Source organism: Crocodylus siamensis, chromosome 3 (assembly GCF_052110815.1).
Source record: "Crocodylus siamensis isolate JL-2025a chromosome 3, ASM5211081v1, whole genome shotgun sequence".
In the NCBI taxonomy this organism is placed as follows: Eukaryota; Metazoa; Chordata; order Crocodylia; family Crocodylidae; genus Crocodylus; species Crocodylus siamensis.
The window spans coordinates 80,906,376-80,922,178 of NC_143397.1; the positions used below are offsets into that span (position 1 = coordinate 80,906,376).

Consider the following 15,803-nt stretch of genomic DNA (forward strand, 5'->3'; position numbering starts at 1 on the left):
AGATGGAACTAGACCACAAAGTTGGATCCAAATTCAATATGACTTAGTCCCTAAGCTGGAGGTGTATAAAGTGGAGATTTTAGTTTTTCCAGCAGCAGAAGTTGTGATCTAGATGTGAATAGCCAGAAAGTTGAGGGATGTTCTTAACCAGGTCTTGCATTTAGGACCTTTTTTTTTTTTTTTTTAAATCTGTTAGCCTAAGAAAATATCTCTCTTGTTCTTGGATATTTTCCAGAAAAGCAACCTTGCACAGGCATTAGAAGTCATAGTTTGGTTTGGATTTTTTCAGTAGTTTACAAGTCTGAGAGTAGTGTGGAGAAGTTATTCTAATCTAAACCCTGGAATTCTGTGGAAAGAAATCACATGACGCAGTCGATGTGGTTAGACGGTATGCTTCTCTGCTGGTCCTCAGAGTAGTAGTGTGCAGGGAGGCAGTTAGGAGGAAGATAGTGGCAGTAGTTCATCCAACCTCACTGCAGATGTTCGCCATGGGAGAGATTCAACATCAGCTGCTCACTCTCTCTGGGGGCCTAATTTGTCTGTGTGCACTTTTGAAATGTGTTAGATTTTTTAAGTATGTTTTCCCACGTGTATGGAGCGCTCTGCCTCGGTCTTTCTTTCGCTCAATGGGAGAATGGGCAGGTAATAGAAGTTTCCTCACATTTTTATTGTTATAGCCAAATGATGTCTCGTTGCTTTATTAATCATAAGAACTATTCCTCATCCCTTATGAACAAAACTCTCAGAGTTCATCACAGTTTTCATTTGTAAATGGTTTTATTCCTATGAGCCAGAAAGTTCCATTTTCTAGCAGAATACGAAAAAATAATCCAAATTATTTTAAAACGTAGGCACTTTATATAGGCATTTTAATGTCCTCCTCATGCCTAGTTCAATTTTTTAAAGTTTTTTAATTTTAATAGCTGTTTCTTCTCTTTTCCTGATTTATGAAGCAACTAATTTATGTGTAATATATAGTCTCTTTACTTTCTATATCCCTGGTAATTTTGTTCCAGTGGTTACCTGGCATTAATAATACCATTAACATCTGTATCTACAACAGACTAAAACTCTGGAGACCTGTTGCTTTGCTGTTCTTTTTTTTTTTTAAAGGTTACAAGTTCTCCTAAAATAGCTTAAGTCTTTAAAAATGAAAAATCTTCTTCCTACCAAAATGTTGACTTTTTTCTTTCAGTTATTAAACTTCTAATATGAAGTACGTTTGGGAAGAGTTTTGCAGTTTCTGCATTTGTCTTTTGCCAGTGGTAGAGATATCTAGGTAAAATTCCAATTTTAGTATAGGATTTCTTCTATTGGACTGACTATGTAGTTGGGGTGAAGTTAAACAAGCCTTTGGATGCAAGACATCCTTCCCCACGTCTCTGATCACAGAGAACACTCACCCCCACCCCCCAGATTATAGGCATAAGCTTCAGCTCCCATGGCTTTTGAGGAAGTAAAACACGTGGCAGTATGTCATATTTTACTAGTAAATTTTCCCCCCCTTTGTGAGGGGTCAGCACAATGGTCAGGCACCATTGAAAGAGCATGTAAGCCCTATTCTGAGGATCTGAAGGCATGGGTTTTGGGGTGACCAGGTAGTTTTCTGGTGAAAGCCTGCTTCTGTTGACATTAATAGTGTTTGCCATTAACATCAACGGAAAAGTTATTCATTCTTTCTTTCCTTTATGAACTTTCAAGTCTGCTGGTCTCAGTGAAATTGTTGAGTTTATTTTAACAATTCATTACCTCTTACAAAACGAGGAATTTTTCAAGTGCTGCTTTTTTCCTAATAGATTATTGCTTTCTAACTGCCAGGCTACTGAAAAGCTTATCAAACCACTTCTTGCTTTGTTGAAGTATTCTGGATTGCTTATGAAATAGGAGAGTAATGTGTGTGTATAGTAATAACTATTCTAGGCCTTAAAATATTTTAAAATCAGTGTTGTTTCCCTGGTTTCCCACATCATTTAGATTGCTCAAATCCACATTTCTCAGAGACTCATGTAAAACAAAATCCTTTTATGTTCCCATTTCTCCTTCCATCCTATTCACTATGTCAGCTTGGCAGGGAATTGTTCAGGTTGATCCCAATGGTAAATTTGCTTTCACAGTTCTCTGCATTCTGCTTGGGGTGTTAGCATGTATTTTATCTTATCTAAAATGAAGATACTGTATTTTAAGGGTCTGGTGGGATAGAAAGTCAAAGAAATGCAACTGGTATAGTGGAGATGGGTTTACAAAAGCAGTGGGGAAGGAGGAGCTGAGGAGGAAGAGAGGCAAAAATGAGGGGCAGGGTAAAGGGGAAGATGAAGAAAGGGAGGGCGGGGAGGGCACAGGGGGATATGGTAGCAAGCAAGGGATGATTCCTGGCAACAACAGCTCCCTAATGGACAACTGGGACTCTACTAACTGGAGACTAGGGAATGATGCTTGCTCGTGCAACTTGCAGGCCACCTAGAGGTTTCCTCTTGGTTGGTCTTAGGAATGCAAAGTGGGGAAGAGGCCAGGGCCTTTCACACAGTGTAGCTCCTGTCTTGTCCATGGGGGAGAAAGGAAAGAAAGCTGTTAGGTCCAGTTTCATTCATTCATTGTACCTTTTGTTGTTTGCTGGTGTGAGGAAGGAACTCTGGGAGCTGTGTAAATTTGATGTAAAACCAACATTTTCAGGAGAGAGAATTTTCATGACTTTATATGGTGTTATACAGCCACCTGCCTCTTTGTGCCTTTGAAAAGCTATTCTTGAGGTAGCTAAAGTAGAATATTTTGCCTAATTTTTCTTCAGAAAAAAAATAGTAGTTTATCTAATTTGATATGTGCACTTCATCACAGGTCAACATTAGGTGGCTCAGAGAAAATGCAAAGCTACCATAATGGGCAGATAAGCAAAAAAAAAAATCTGTCTTTGTAAGAAACTCCTCCTTAACTGTGGACAATTTGGTAGTTGGCTCATCTCGGATTTGGTTTCCTCTTCTAAAATAGAGATAATATACAGCATCTGTTATTAAGATTAATTAAGCTGTTATTAAGATTAATTAGTGTTGTTTAAATGCTTTGAAGATGAAAGGTGTGATAGGAAGTGATAAATAGAATTTCTAGACGAAAAAGTCACGATGGAATGAATGAAATGTCTAGAACGAAACAACCTTGTTACAGAATGTTTTTCTCGCACTTAAAGGGGAATGCTAAGTCAAAAATTTCTGTATGCTAGATTTAGTCATTGGTAATAGATTCCTTGGATAAGGACTAAAGCTTACAGCTTACACCTTTACTGCAGTGATTTAAGCCCAGAATGTTAGCATGCTGGTGTGCAGGGAATGCTGAAGAACGAAAAGAAAAACAAGATCAGAGAAGGTTAGAAATTTAATTGCTTTTTTTTCTTTTAACAGTAATCACAGGAGCAGGAGATGGAATAGGAAAAGCATATTGCTTTGAGGTAAGGTAAGGGCATGAAGATTAATGGATGGGAAATTACTAGCCTTCTGACCATATACTGCAAGTTGGTGAAATCTTCCTATAGATAGATCTTGCACTAAGGATCTCATTTTCTTGAGTGTACATGCATAACTCATTTTAACTCTCAGCACCTTGCAAACAGAAGCAGCCATGCCATTTCAAAATTAAGGAAATGACATGACAGTGTAGTCTAATGCAGTGGTGATCAACTTTTTGGCAGATGAGTGGGGAGCGGCCAGTCCATGGAATGGCTTCAAGTTCTGCATGTCAGGATCAAACCCTACGGCCCTGCACAACTCCCTCCCTGCCCTGAAAGCCAGGAGTGGGCCCTATGGGTGGGCACCACCCTTTCCTGCCCCAGCACACTAGGATTGGGTCCTGGGGCCTGATGCTGCCCCCCCCCCACACCCCTGCAGGCTGGGATTGGGTCTGAGAGCCTGGCATTGCCCCTTCCCATCCCAACACACCAGGATTAGATCCTGAGGGCTGACACCACTTCCTCCTGGCCTTCCATGTCATCAGTCTCCCACCACCAGATTTTGGGACCTGTGGGACGTCCAGATGACATGGGGGCACAGGCTAAAACTGGCCCACAAACTAGGGATTGAGCATCCCATGTCTAATGGATGTGGTGTGAAAGAGTCAATTTTCTCTGGATTCTGTTCCCTGCTCTAAAACTGACCTACTTTGTGGTTTGAACAAGTCACTTAGAGCTCCTATACACATGCAGGGAAGCTGCTCTGACACTGTAATTACAGCATGGCAGAGTAGATTCAATTAATCGAGTCTGTTGGAACACGGTAATTACTATGCTTGTGTATTAGTGTCCCCACCCTGAAAAATCGCAGCAGGGGCACTTCAACTAAAGCTTGTCTGATGATTAAAGCTCACCTCTATTTTTCAGTGCAGGGATGCTAATACATGTGATGCTCCACGTGCTTTAATTAGCATGGCTCTTGGAAAAGTGCTAATTACAGCCCCCGGTCCCCCCACCACACACACTTCCCAGAGCACATCTGTAAATGCCCTTAGATTAAGTGTCTCAGACACAATTACCTCTCATTGAATTCACAAGCCTGAAAATGTTGGCCTTAATCTTTCTGTCCCAATTTTCCCTGTTTTACAGTTAGGATAACAATATCTACCTACCTCCCAGGGATGAATAGTTAATTGTATTGCCAGATTGTTGTTTTATTGAAAGTGTCAAGATAGAACATGTTTCACTGAAATCCCAGCTCCTGGAAACAAATGATTATAGGAAGAAACCTCTTTTATTTAAAAATAGTAATTTTCTAGCCCTCCTGGTTCCAAAGAAAATAATGGAAAAAGTTGATACAGGTATCAATTGATTAAAAAAAAATAATGATAGGAAATAATGAATGACAGTCAACATAATTTTAAAGAAAATAGGTCCTCTTAAATTTGATTTTATAAGAATGCAACTTTGACTAATACAGGTAAGTGTTGGTATAGTAATTGTTTGGAAGATATCTGACTTAGTATTACATGACATTCTAATTACAAATTAGCACTATGTTCTACCCACAAAGCACAGTAGTTTAAGAACTGGCTAGCTGATGGATCTTAAAAAGTACAGGTAATCCTCGACTTACACCATTTCAAGTTACAATGTTTTGCACTTACAATGTTTATAAATTGACACCCTGTTTCAACTTTATGAAATACCCTGTTTCAACTTCATGACTTTACAATGCTTAATCTGATATGCCACCCATGCCAACAAACAAGTTCGTTGCCTCACCCATCGCCCTGGAGAACATCTGTCCAAACTTCTTTGGACACTTTTTTTTAGGAAAGCAGACAAGACTCCAGAAAAACCTGCAGCCAAGACTCCTGAGAAGGCTCCAGCCAAGAACCCTTCAACAAGTCCAACCAAGAGGCCTTCAAAAAGTCCAGCAAAGTCACCTCAAAGAAGTCCTTCCAAATCAATATGATTGCCAGTTACGATATAAATACATTAATGTAGCTATATTACTCATCTATAATTGATCAAGTACAAAATTCTGGGGTATTTATGGTGAAAATAGGGTATATTGGGCCTTGGTTCAGGAATCAATCCCCCATTTGTAACATTGTTTCTTATGAGAAAATCGGTTCTGAGTTACAATGTTTCGACTTAAGATGTGGTTTCCAGGAACCATTTGTGTCATAAGTCAGAAGACTGCCTTTAGTTGTCAGTTGAGGGGACTGTTTTTGAATGAGGGTATGCCTAGCAAAGTTCCATGGGGACTCGTACCATGGCTAAAGCCATCCAACCTTTACATCAGTGATCTGGAAGTAGATATAAACAACTTTTGATAATATTTGCACATCATAAAGTCTGGTGGAATTGGGAATGATGAGGACAGGAAAGCTGTACAGAGCAATCAGGAATATTTGTTACGCAGGCCCATTCAAACAACATAGGTTCTGGTATCAGCATTTTTTTAACATTCTGAAAAATTGCAAAGGCTGCAGAAAAGAGACAAAAATTATCCAAAGGCTGGAGAAAATACCTGATAGAGAGTGACCTTAATCTGTTTAGTTTTTCAAGAACAAAACTTAGAAGTAGTTTCATAAGGTGATATTTGCTGGCCAATAAAGAGCTCTTTGAGCTAGCAGAACGAGACATGAGATTTTGGAACCAGTAGATGAGACCACAACTGGAGTACTGTGTCCAGTTCTGGGCTCTGCAATTCAGAAAGGATGTGGAGAAGCTTGAGAGAGTCCAGAGGAGAGCCACGCAAATGAGCAGAGGACAAGAGGCCTTATGAAGAGAGGCTGAGAGACACAGGACTCCTCAGCCTGGAAAAGCATAGGCTCAGGGGTGACTTGGTGGCAGCCTATAAATACATAAGGGGTGTGCATCAGGAACTGGGAGAACATCTGTTCACCAGGGCACTCCATGGGATGACAAGGTCCAATGATCATAAACTCCTGTAAGACCGTTTTAGGCTGGACAAAATGAAAACACTTCTTTACTGTCCGAGTCCCCAGGGCCTGGAATAGACACCCCCTGGAGGTGATGCAAGCACCTACTCTGGATACTTTCAAAAAACACTTGGATGCCTATCTTGCTGGGATCATTTGACCCCTGCTGACTTCCTGCCCTTTGGGCAGGGAGCTGGACCCGATGATCTTATGGTCCTAATGTCTATGAAATCTATAAAATGAGTAATAAGGCACAAGTCTTAACAGGACTGAGGATGATAACGTGTTAGAACAAACTGCCAAGGAAAGGGGTAGTTCTGCATCTTGTGTATTTTCTGATCAAAACTGGATGCTGGTCTGTAAGAAATGCTTTAGCCCAACACAGGTTATTGAACTAGATACAGGGTTGAAATATAAAGCCTGCTGACATCAGGTAGTTGTGGGTGAGGGTTTGCAGTGGTAATTTGGGGGTTTTTTTAGTTAACAGTTACCTGCAAATGGATGGAATTAGATTCTGAGGTCCAGGAAGACCCTTCAAATCTTACAATCCTATTCTAGGTGATGTAATGGTCTCCTCTGACCTGAAACTATATGAATCTATGAAAATAAAAAGGCAAAGAAAAAAAATCGAGCTTAAAAACTGCATGGTTTTCAAAGCAATGGCATGGTTTGGGGACCCAAGTTATGCTTTTGGAGTTGTTAATATTGTACTTAATGCCTGTAAAGAGCACTGGATATGAAAAATATAAAGAAAAGCATCTATTGTTATACTTTCACGTTTCTCATTATTATTATTATTGAGCTTGGTCCTGTCTTTTGCCTACAGATCATACCATTTCTATGCACACAAGGGGTCAATTGCACAGCAATTGCAGCAGGCTTCACATGCTTTGGTGGGGTTTATACCCAGCTACAGGACTCTGGGAACTTACCAAGCACTTTTGGCTTGCTGGGCTTATGTGAAGCCCTAGAATCCCTTCTGGTCCCTGGCTCAGAACATGTAGCTTGCTGTGCTGATGTCAAGCTCGGGGTCTTGAAGGCAATTATTCAGCGCCTTTTGTTTTCTAGGATTCTAGAAGTGCAGGTCTCTGTGAGATCTCTGGGTGGGCATGCCTAACCTGTTGGGATCATATGAAATACTAGATTTCTGTGAGGTCTCTTGATCAGTATTTCTATCGTTCTGCGCTGATGTTAAAAAAGAACAAACCCCTGGCTCAGTTGCTCAAGCTGGCTAGTCTGATGTTGATGATGTTGAGGCAGAGACTCTGAGTAATTAGCTCTAGCTTGCTGGACTTATGTCAAGAGACAGATTTCTGTGAGGTCTCTGGTTCTGGGCCCTTAACGTGTCAAGGCTCATGCTTATTTGTTTAGAGCCTTGGTCTGGCATAGCTGTTCTCAAGGCACAGACCTATGTGGAGAGTTACTGAATCAACAGCCACAGCTTGTTGGACTGCTGTCAAATCTCAGTGACTTTGCAGAGACCTATCTACAGATTTTGCACGTCAAGGCATTGGCCTTTGTGAGTTTGCAGCCTCGGCAGTGTTGTTTCCCTGGGATGAAGTCCAGCCACCAGCTTCTGTAAGTCTCATTGGCTCAGAATCTCAAACTTTACTAGGTTTATATGTCTGTAAAATCTGTGGCTTAACATCTCTAGTTTGCTAATTTGATGTCATGGCACAGATAGTCAGCCTGGACTCTGGACCACTACCCTAAAAGCCCAGGCCTCTATGAGCTCACTGGCCCTGTTGCACTAAGCACTTTTTATGTTACAGCTTTCCTTTTTCTGCTTAATATCTTTATACATGCTGGAGTTGATCTGAGTTGTTCAGAGCAGTGTTTTATTATGCCATGAGAGAGGTGTCTCGTATTTGTTTGTTTACATTAATAGATTTTGATGTTTGGGGAAAATCTTTTCCTCACTTGTTAAAACTTTGCATAATATCATTTAAAATCTATTGAAAATGTAATTACTGTCTGAGTCACCCAGTTGATTCTGTTATACAGTCTTTCAGGGTTTCTTCATTAACTCCTACTGCAGACATCTGAAATATTTCAGGTCTATTGCACAGATGATGCTAAAGGAAACACAGTAATGAAATTTTTTGGAATCTGTTTCTTTTTCTGGTCAAGTTCACAGTTGCAATTTTCATTTGTTTACCTATTTCTTTTGGACCAAATAGTAATGAAGAAATTTGAATCAAATCGATCTCAGAGGTCTGAACTTTAAGAAAAGGAACTAGATCAAGATACGCAAATCATTCTAGGATTGCCACTACATGGAGAGTGGAAAGAAAGAAATATCATATAAATAGGTTTTATAACTTTTCCATAAATCATATGATGATTTTAAAATTTATTATCTCATGACTCACCTGATCATCACCAGTTTGTATGTATAACTGCAGGAGTTCCACAAAAATGTGTGCATCTAAATGATACATTACTGTGGAGATGACTAATTAGCTCCAGAGTAAACCTCTTGGCGTCTACATGTGTGCCCCTATTAGGTTGTACAAAACTAATAAACTCTGCAGCAGGGTGCTACTTGTAAATACAAGTGCTTACAATACAAGCACGGTAGTGCACGTGTAGATGCTACCTGGTTGACTGGGGCATGAAGGTGCTTCAGTGCAGGGGCTGCCTGCTGGCTAGCCCCACACTGAAGCACCACCGTGCCCCAGCCAGCCCCTCTGCAGCACGCTGAGCTCAGTTGGAGCAGCGTTGGGCAGGCAGGCTGACCCCTGGGGCTCCGCTGCCTGCGGGGGCTGATCGACCCGGCTCCACGTTCAGATAGTGCACCCAGGAGCAAAAAACTCCAAAGCAATAAGCTCCGCCGTTTATTCATGTGCACTAATTGCACATATATGTGCACCCAATGAGGCCCAAAATCTATATGCTGTGGTGCATGTGGCTCCAGCTCCTGAAAGCACAGCAAGAGAAACAGAGATTTTTTGTCTTTCAGTGCATTGCTCTGTGCACAGTGTCTACGCTGTACTCTAGAATAAGAGTCCTGACTGATGATTCTTTGTTATTAGCTCTGTTTATACATATCCGGCCATTCTGGTAGCACAACAGTTTGTTACTACTGGAGGCAGTAATGATGGTCTTGGCTTTTAGGAGCAAGAGCATTTTAATTTTTTGCCACTGGGAGTCAGGATTTCCTAATGCAAGCAGGTTCACATTGTGTAATGCTGGGAGCCAGTATAGGCTTTTATCTACAGTGGGAAATTTCATTCTCTAGCCTCAGAAGCCTTACGTGTCCTAGAAGGAGTCTTTGGGTTTGCAAATGTTTCAGGTAAATGTTTTTACTAAGACAAAGTTAATACAATATTTTGCCCTAGGTGTGGATGGCCAGTGAATACATTTAAGTAAGATTCTTCTTGCCCACACTGAGGGTAAATTCCTTTTCAGTATCATGTCACTTAAACAGCTTATTTTTGCTAGTGTAATGCATTTTTAAGATCATAATCTACAATGAGAGTGGTTTAACTCTCCGTTACAGTAAAGATACTTACTGTCACTCTGTATTTCCATTTAGTTCATTATACAAAAGCAAGGGATGTCTACTCTTCCCTAATGACTATTAGTTATTAGAATTATGTAAAATGCCCATTCATTCTTTGTTGAAATTTGGTGTGCTAGATCTTAACTATGCAAATCACTATCATTTACATTTTTCACCAAGCTGCAGTAAGCAATATTAGTGAAGTGTATTAGAAAGAGAGAACTTATCAAAGTAGAAACTTTATGATTACGTTGACGATTGTAATACCAGATCTGAATGCTTTAAAAAAACTCACTTCCTAAGTGATCCCCAAATTGCAACTCAGAATGAGTGGCTATGGAAACAGTGACCATGTCTCTGTTGCCTTCCAAATGGATTGGAAACAGCTTGAGTCAAGCTTATTGTGAACAAAGGGAAATTTGCCAGTACGTAGACAATTAGAGTTCTCTTCCTGAGTACTTCAAATGCAGCCCTTAAAATGAGCTTTCGAAACCCCAGAATGTCTAAGTGTTTGCATGTCTCTTAGGAGCACTGGACAATTATGTAAGAGGGTCTCAGGAAGCTTGGAACTGTGAGAATGGTCTTTGTGCTGAAAATGCAAATGGTCATGTCCAATATATTTAATGGACAATTTGCCCCTCATACTCTTGATGTAGCGAATTTTTAAACAAAGGTCCTTATTTCTTAACATTCTTTTCATTGTTTCAGGGAAGCTCAATGGGACAAACTGTTTCCCGCAAATAGGTTTAAGGGGAAAGCATTGCAGGGAGTCAGCTAGAGAAATGAATGGCTCTTCAGTGTGTGGGCTCTGTCAGTTAGTTTCTTGTTCTAAGCAAACTTAGTATTTTCAGATTAAGTTGGCCTTATCTTTGTGCACTTTAATTTAACTCTGCCTCTGTTTTCACGGGCAGCTTTTTAGCATCAACTGAACTCTCCCTTCTCCCCACACACTCAAGCCCTAGTGCAGCTTCTACTTGCTCAAAAACATACACTGTGCAAGTTGGCATATATCTGCCTCTCAGGCTCTGAATAAGGCTGTGACTGATGACGAGAAAGCAAGCCCAAGAAAAAAGGGCTATCTCTTTGTTCTACATGCAGTAATACTGCTCTGATTACACAGAGACTGTTGTTTTAAATAACTTTCACATCTGTAAATCTACATTCATGTCTGCATATCTGTCAGTACCTATAGTTTTGACTGCAGTCCTGCTTATTTTTTTTGTTTGCTTGCTTCAGTTTACTTTAAAAAAATCACCCATCCAAGCTGTGGATATATGTGATCTATATTATGAATAAGGTCCCAATCCTTTCAAACTTTCCCAAAGGACCTTATTGCCATCCAGTATAACCCACTTAATCCACTTCCCAGAGTCCAAAAAAAAGCAAAGAAAAACACAAAGGAGAAACCGAGGAAATTTTGTTTTGTAAAGTGATTTGGTGACCTATAAATTCATGCTGTGCTAAACTCATGGGGAAGTCAGTTCTACGACAGAACGCTTCCCTGGGACTGTTCTGTGGAACCCAGGCCCTTCTGGAGGTTCCTTGAAGCTTTCGGAAAATGTCTAAGGGGGTGTCTTTTTGGCTAAGTTTTTGTTTTGATTGTTGTTCGGTATCTTTTTTCTTATGATGAGTCTGGATCATAAAGGAAGGGGGAATGTGCAGTTGTGAGCAGTTTAATTAATGTCTTGTGTCTTGAGCTTAGCTATGGCTTTGATGGGGGAAGTAACTGCATATTATAGAATCTTTTTTTACTGCGGCTTCTGGCAACTGTTAATATGATTGAGTGATTGGGATCTGAATAATTTTATGTCTGATCCCAAAAATCATGCAGTTGGCCATGTTAGGTGTGCATGGGATTTTTAGGATAGAGAAAAAAAAATTCTCAGATCCCACTCATGGAACTCTGGAGATTGGGAGCTACCCATTTCCAGGGACACTTAAAGCCCTACTTTTATTTAAAGCCCTGAGCTGCTGCTGATGCAGTTTTGGGACCCTGCCTGATCCCCGGACTAGGCATGGAGAGGCTGTGTCATGGACTTTTAGGCTGCTCCCTAATTTAATTTAAAGCTAGGTACAAACCAGCCATTAAATGTTGAACATCGTCATGGCTTGTTTGCCATTTGATCCTACCATAAAGTCTTTGAATGTGTGGAGTGTTACAATTTATCATGCAATTAACATATTCATTGCATGATAAATATAACAACTGCCAGAGGCCTGTGAAATGGAGAGGGTCACTTCAGATTTTTACCACCAAAATGAGCTTAGGCTCATGAAAGGTCATACTATCAATCTCTGATTTACTTAGTCTCAAATGGGCAAATTACACGGCTTTCTATCATTTTAATAGTTATAAAAATTCCTCTTTTGTAGCTGGCAAGACGTGGGCTAAATATTGCTATGATAAGTAGAACACTTGAAAAACTGCAGAAAGTGGCTACTGAAATTGGTAAGTATTTTATATCTGAAGCTAACCATGCACCTGCTATGTCACCTTGAGCAAGTCATTTAATTGCTTACACAATACCTCCACACCTTCTTTGCCTGTCTTGTTGATTTGGATTATCACCTCTAGCTCCATTCTATTTCTGTCATTTACCTAAATCCAGGGGTCTATCAGGCCAAATTCAATTTTTGTACCTAAGAATTTATACATATTTAAAAATTATTTAAAAATAGACTAACTGGTGGGATGTATTAATTCCTGAAATAACTTCATTGACCTAAGTGTTTGGGTTGGATGCCTTCAACCCCATAGATATGCCAGACAGAAACTCCCAAAATTGGAATCCCATATGGGCAGACATCCATAATTACAAAAAAAAAAAAAGAGTCTATCTGCAGAAGTGTTGGAATGCAGAATAAAATTTCCACATAGTCACACAGGAAGCCTTCTTTAAATACAAGATAACATTTGATATAAAAAAAAAAACAAGACAGCTGGTAGAGGACAGCCAACTATGGCTGTTATGCTACTAACTAACACATTTTGTATACTGCAGGGAAAGCACTGATCAAACCATAAAATGAGAGCTAGCTAGCCGCACACTAATGATAATGCCACCATTTGAATTATATATATATGTAAACACATTTGTCAAATAGCTTTTTAAGAGATTTGCTACTAATGATAATATTCAGCCCTTCAAAGTTCTCTCTAGTCATAAATCTTTTCTTTACCTCTTCTTTTGTTTTAAAATAACTTGTGTATTGTCCAGCTTTCAAACCAATTCTATTCCCTGCAAATTTTCCACCCACTTTTGTAACAAACATGATTTTTATCTTTCTGTATGAGCTAATTTTTCTCTCTGCTTTCAAATTCTCTTATTATTGTTTCAAGAGTGTTATTTGTTACTACAAAGATATGTTCCTTTGACACTCTACTTTGATGCCTCATTCAGTTCTCCAGGCAGAGAACAGAGAGATTCTATGAGATTGTGTCTCCTAGCAAAACTTCCAACATAAGCTTTGACCTCTTATTATCTTCTCTTTGGGAGTTGATGCCAAATGTTGATGCCCTCTTCTCTTTGGAAACCAGGCTTCCCAAGTTTTTTAGTCATGAAGGAACTGGATGAGTCCTTCTGAATGACACATACAAGATACCTCAGATTGAAAAAATAGGTTTAGGTTTTCCTAAATAAACTTTAATTCAATCAATTTTCTTGTCCCTTTAAAATAAAAGGGACTTGGTGGGAGTATCTATATGAGATGCTAAATGCGCAGTAGACCAAAAACCATGCTAGTGCACAGTAGAATTAGTCTGCTCCACATTAAGGTCACAAAAGCGTGCACCAATGCTACTGTCCGGTAGCACCAACAGCAGCGTATGAAGTTAGTACCTGTTATTACAGGTATTAAACTTAATGAGCCGTAATTATGGCACATTAATGAATGTAGATGTGCCCACTGACTCTTATGTTTTGAAACCCAAAGCTTTTTTGTTTCTGGCACACTTAGAACCTAAAAATAAATGGGATAACCTTGGGTCTTTGTAGGCTTTTGTAAATCTGTACACTGATAGGGAGAGATGTGTTCAGCATGCGAAAGGATTTTGGCTCTCTGCCTTTTAGAATAAACATCATTTCTAAAGAATAGTCCCTAGAGAACTGTTTTAACAGTGAGATAGTTTTATTATTTTTTAATATATTATTTCACTCTTAAAATGACTGATGCCATCTGGAATATTTATTTAGTGGCTTTCAGCATTTCTGTAGATGGTTTATTAAGCGCTGAGGTCATGGAAGATGTGCAGCTAGATGAAGTGGAATTAGAAGTCTGTAATTTCTAGGGGCAATTAGGGTGTACAAAGCTAGTTTACCCAGATAAAAAAAACACAAGGTGAGATACAACATCAGATGCCAGTGAGATGCAGTCAGTTTCCATTTCCTTATTACTTAAGCAGTGATATTTTTGGAACTTTTGGAATCTATAAACACTTGGCTGTCTACCATTATCAGCAACTGTGTATATTTGGATCAACAATTGTAAGCAGGGAGGAGAAGACTTTCAACTGATCCTAGATTCACTTTGCAAATCTTTCAACAAATATGATCTGAGGTTCAAGATGATTGTAAGACCTGAAAGCAAGTTAGTAGTATGTATTATCACATGGGACCCTGCTCAAAGAATCACCATTTCAGTATTATAGCTTTCATTTTTTAAATAAGTCTCACCTTTTCTACATCTTAGCCTTGAAAACATAGCGATATAAACCAGTTCCTAAGACAGGAATATGCAGCTAAGCTCAACTTTTGCAACAGAAATGCTTTATCAGTGATTTGGACAACGGGGTAAAAAGCACCCTGTTTAAATGTGCTGATGATACCAAAATTTGGGGTGAAGTGAGCATGCTAGTAGGGAGGGAAAGACTGCAGCAAGCCTGGGTAGGTTACAGGGGTGGGCTAACAAAAACAGGATGCACTTCAACACTGACAAGTGCAGGGTGCTGCACTTGGGCAGTAGTAACCAGCAGCACACTTATAAGATGGGAAACTCCCTTCATGAGCACACGGAGGCAGAAAGGGATCTTGGAGTCATTATTGACTCCAAGATGAACATGGGCTGACAATGCGAGGTCACGGTTGGCAGGGCTAACCGGACCTTGTCGTGCATCCACAGGTGCATCTCAAGCAGGGCCAAGGAGGCGATCCTCCTCCTCTGTGCAACACTGGTCAGGCCACAGCTGGAGTACTGCGTCCAGTTCTGTGCACCCCACTTCAGGAGGGATGTGGACAACATTGAGAGGGTCCAGAGGAGGGCCACCCGCATGATCCGGGGACTACAGGGGAGACCCTACAATGAGAGACTGCGGGACCTGAACCTGTTCAGCCTTCACAAGAGAAGGCTGAGGGGGGACCTGGTGACCATCTATAAACTCACTGGGGGGACCAGAAGGGTTTGGGAGAGACCTTGTTTCCCCTAGCGCCTCCTGACATAACAAGGAATAACGGCCACAAGTTGTTGGAGAGTAGGTTTAGATTAGACATCCGTAAGAACTACTTCACAGGGCGGCTAGGAGCTGGACCCAACTTCCAAGGGAAGTAGTGTTGGCTCCTACCCTGGGGGTCTTTAAGAGGAGGCTTGATGACTACCTAGCTGGGATCATTTGAGCCCAGTTTTTTTTCTGCTGCCCTGGCAGGGGGTCGGACTTGAAGATCTATAAGGTCCCTTCCCACCCTACTTCTGTGATTCTATGATTCTATGAAATGATGTTGTGTAGATTATAGATACCTCAATTTCCCTTCCCTCCTCGAATTTCTTCATTAATTCTTCAAAAAGTCCTTGGCAGGCCCATTTTATAAAGAGATAACTATATGAACAAAAGCACGTTATATTTGAGAAAGGAAATCGTATTTCATAACCAGCCCCACAAAATGGGTAACTAGTGCTGCTTGTTAGAATTTTTTTTATA

General features: G+C 40.2%; 1 protein-coding gene across 1 annotated transcript in view; it reads left to right on the forward strand.

The window, feature by feature from the left end:
* Nucleotides 1–488: 488 nt before the first annotated feature.
* The window catches only part of HSD17B3 (hydroxysteroid 17-beta dehydrogenase 3), a 29,106-nt gene continuing 13,791 nt past the window's right edge, over nucleotides 489–15,803 (forward strand). Inside the window, exons 1-3 of the mRNA XM_090037229.1 lie at nucleotides 489–642; nucleotides 3,390–3,436; nucleotides 12,266–12,341. Of these exons, the coding sequence (XP_089893355.1) occupies nucleotides 489–642; nucleotides 3,390–3,436; nucleotides 12,266–12,341 (277 nt within the window). The remainder of the gene's footprint in view (nucleotides 643–3,389; nucleotides 3,437–12,265; nucleotides 12,342–15,803) is intronic.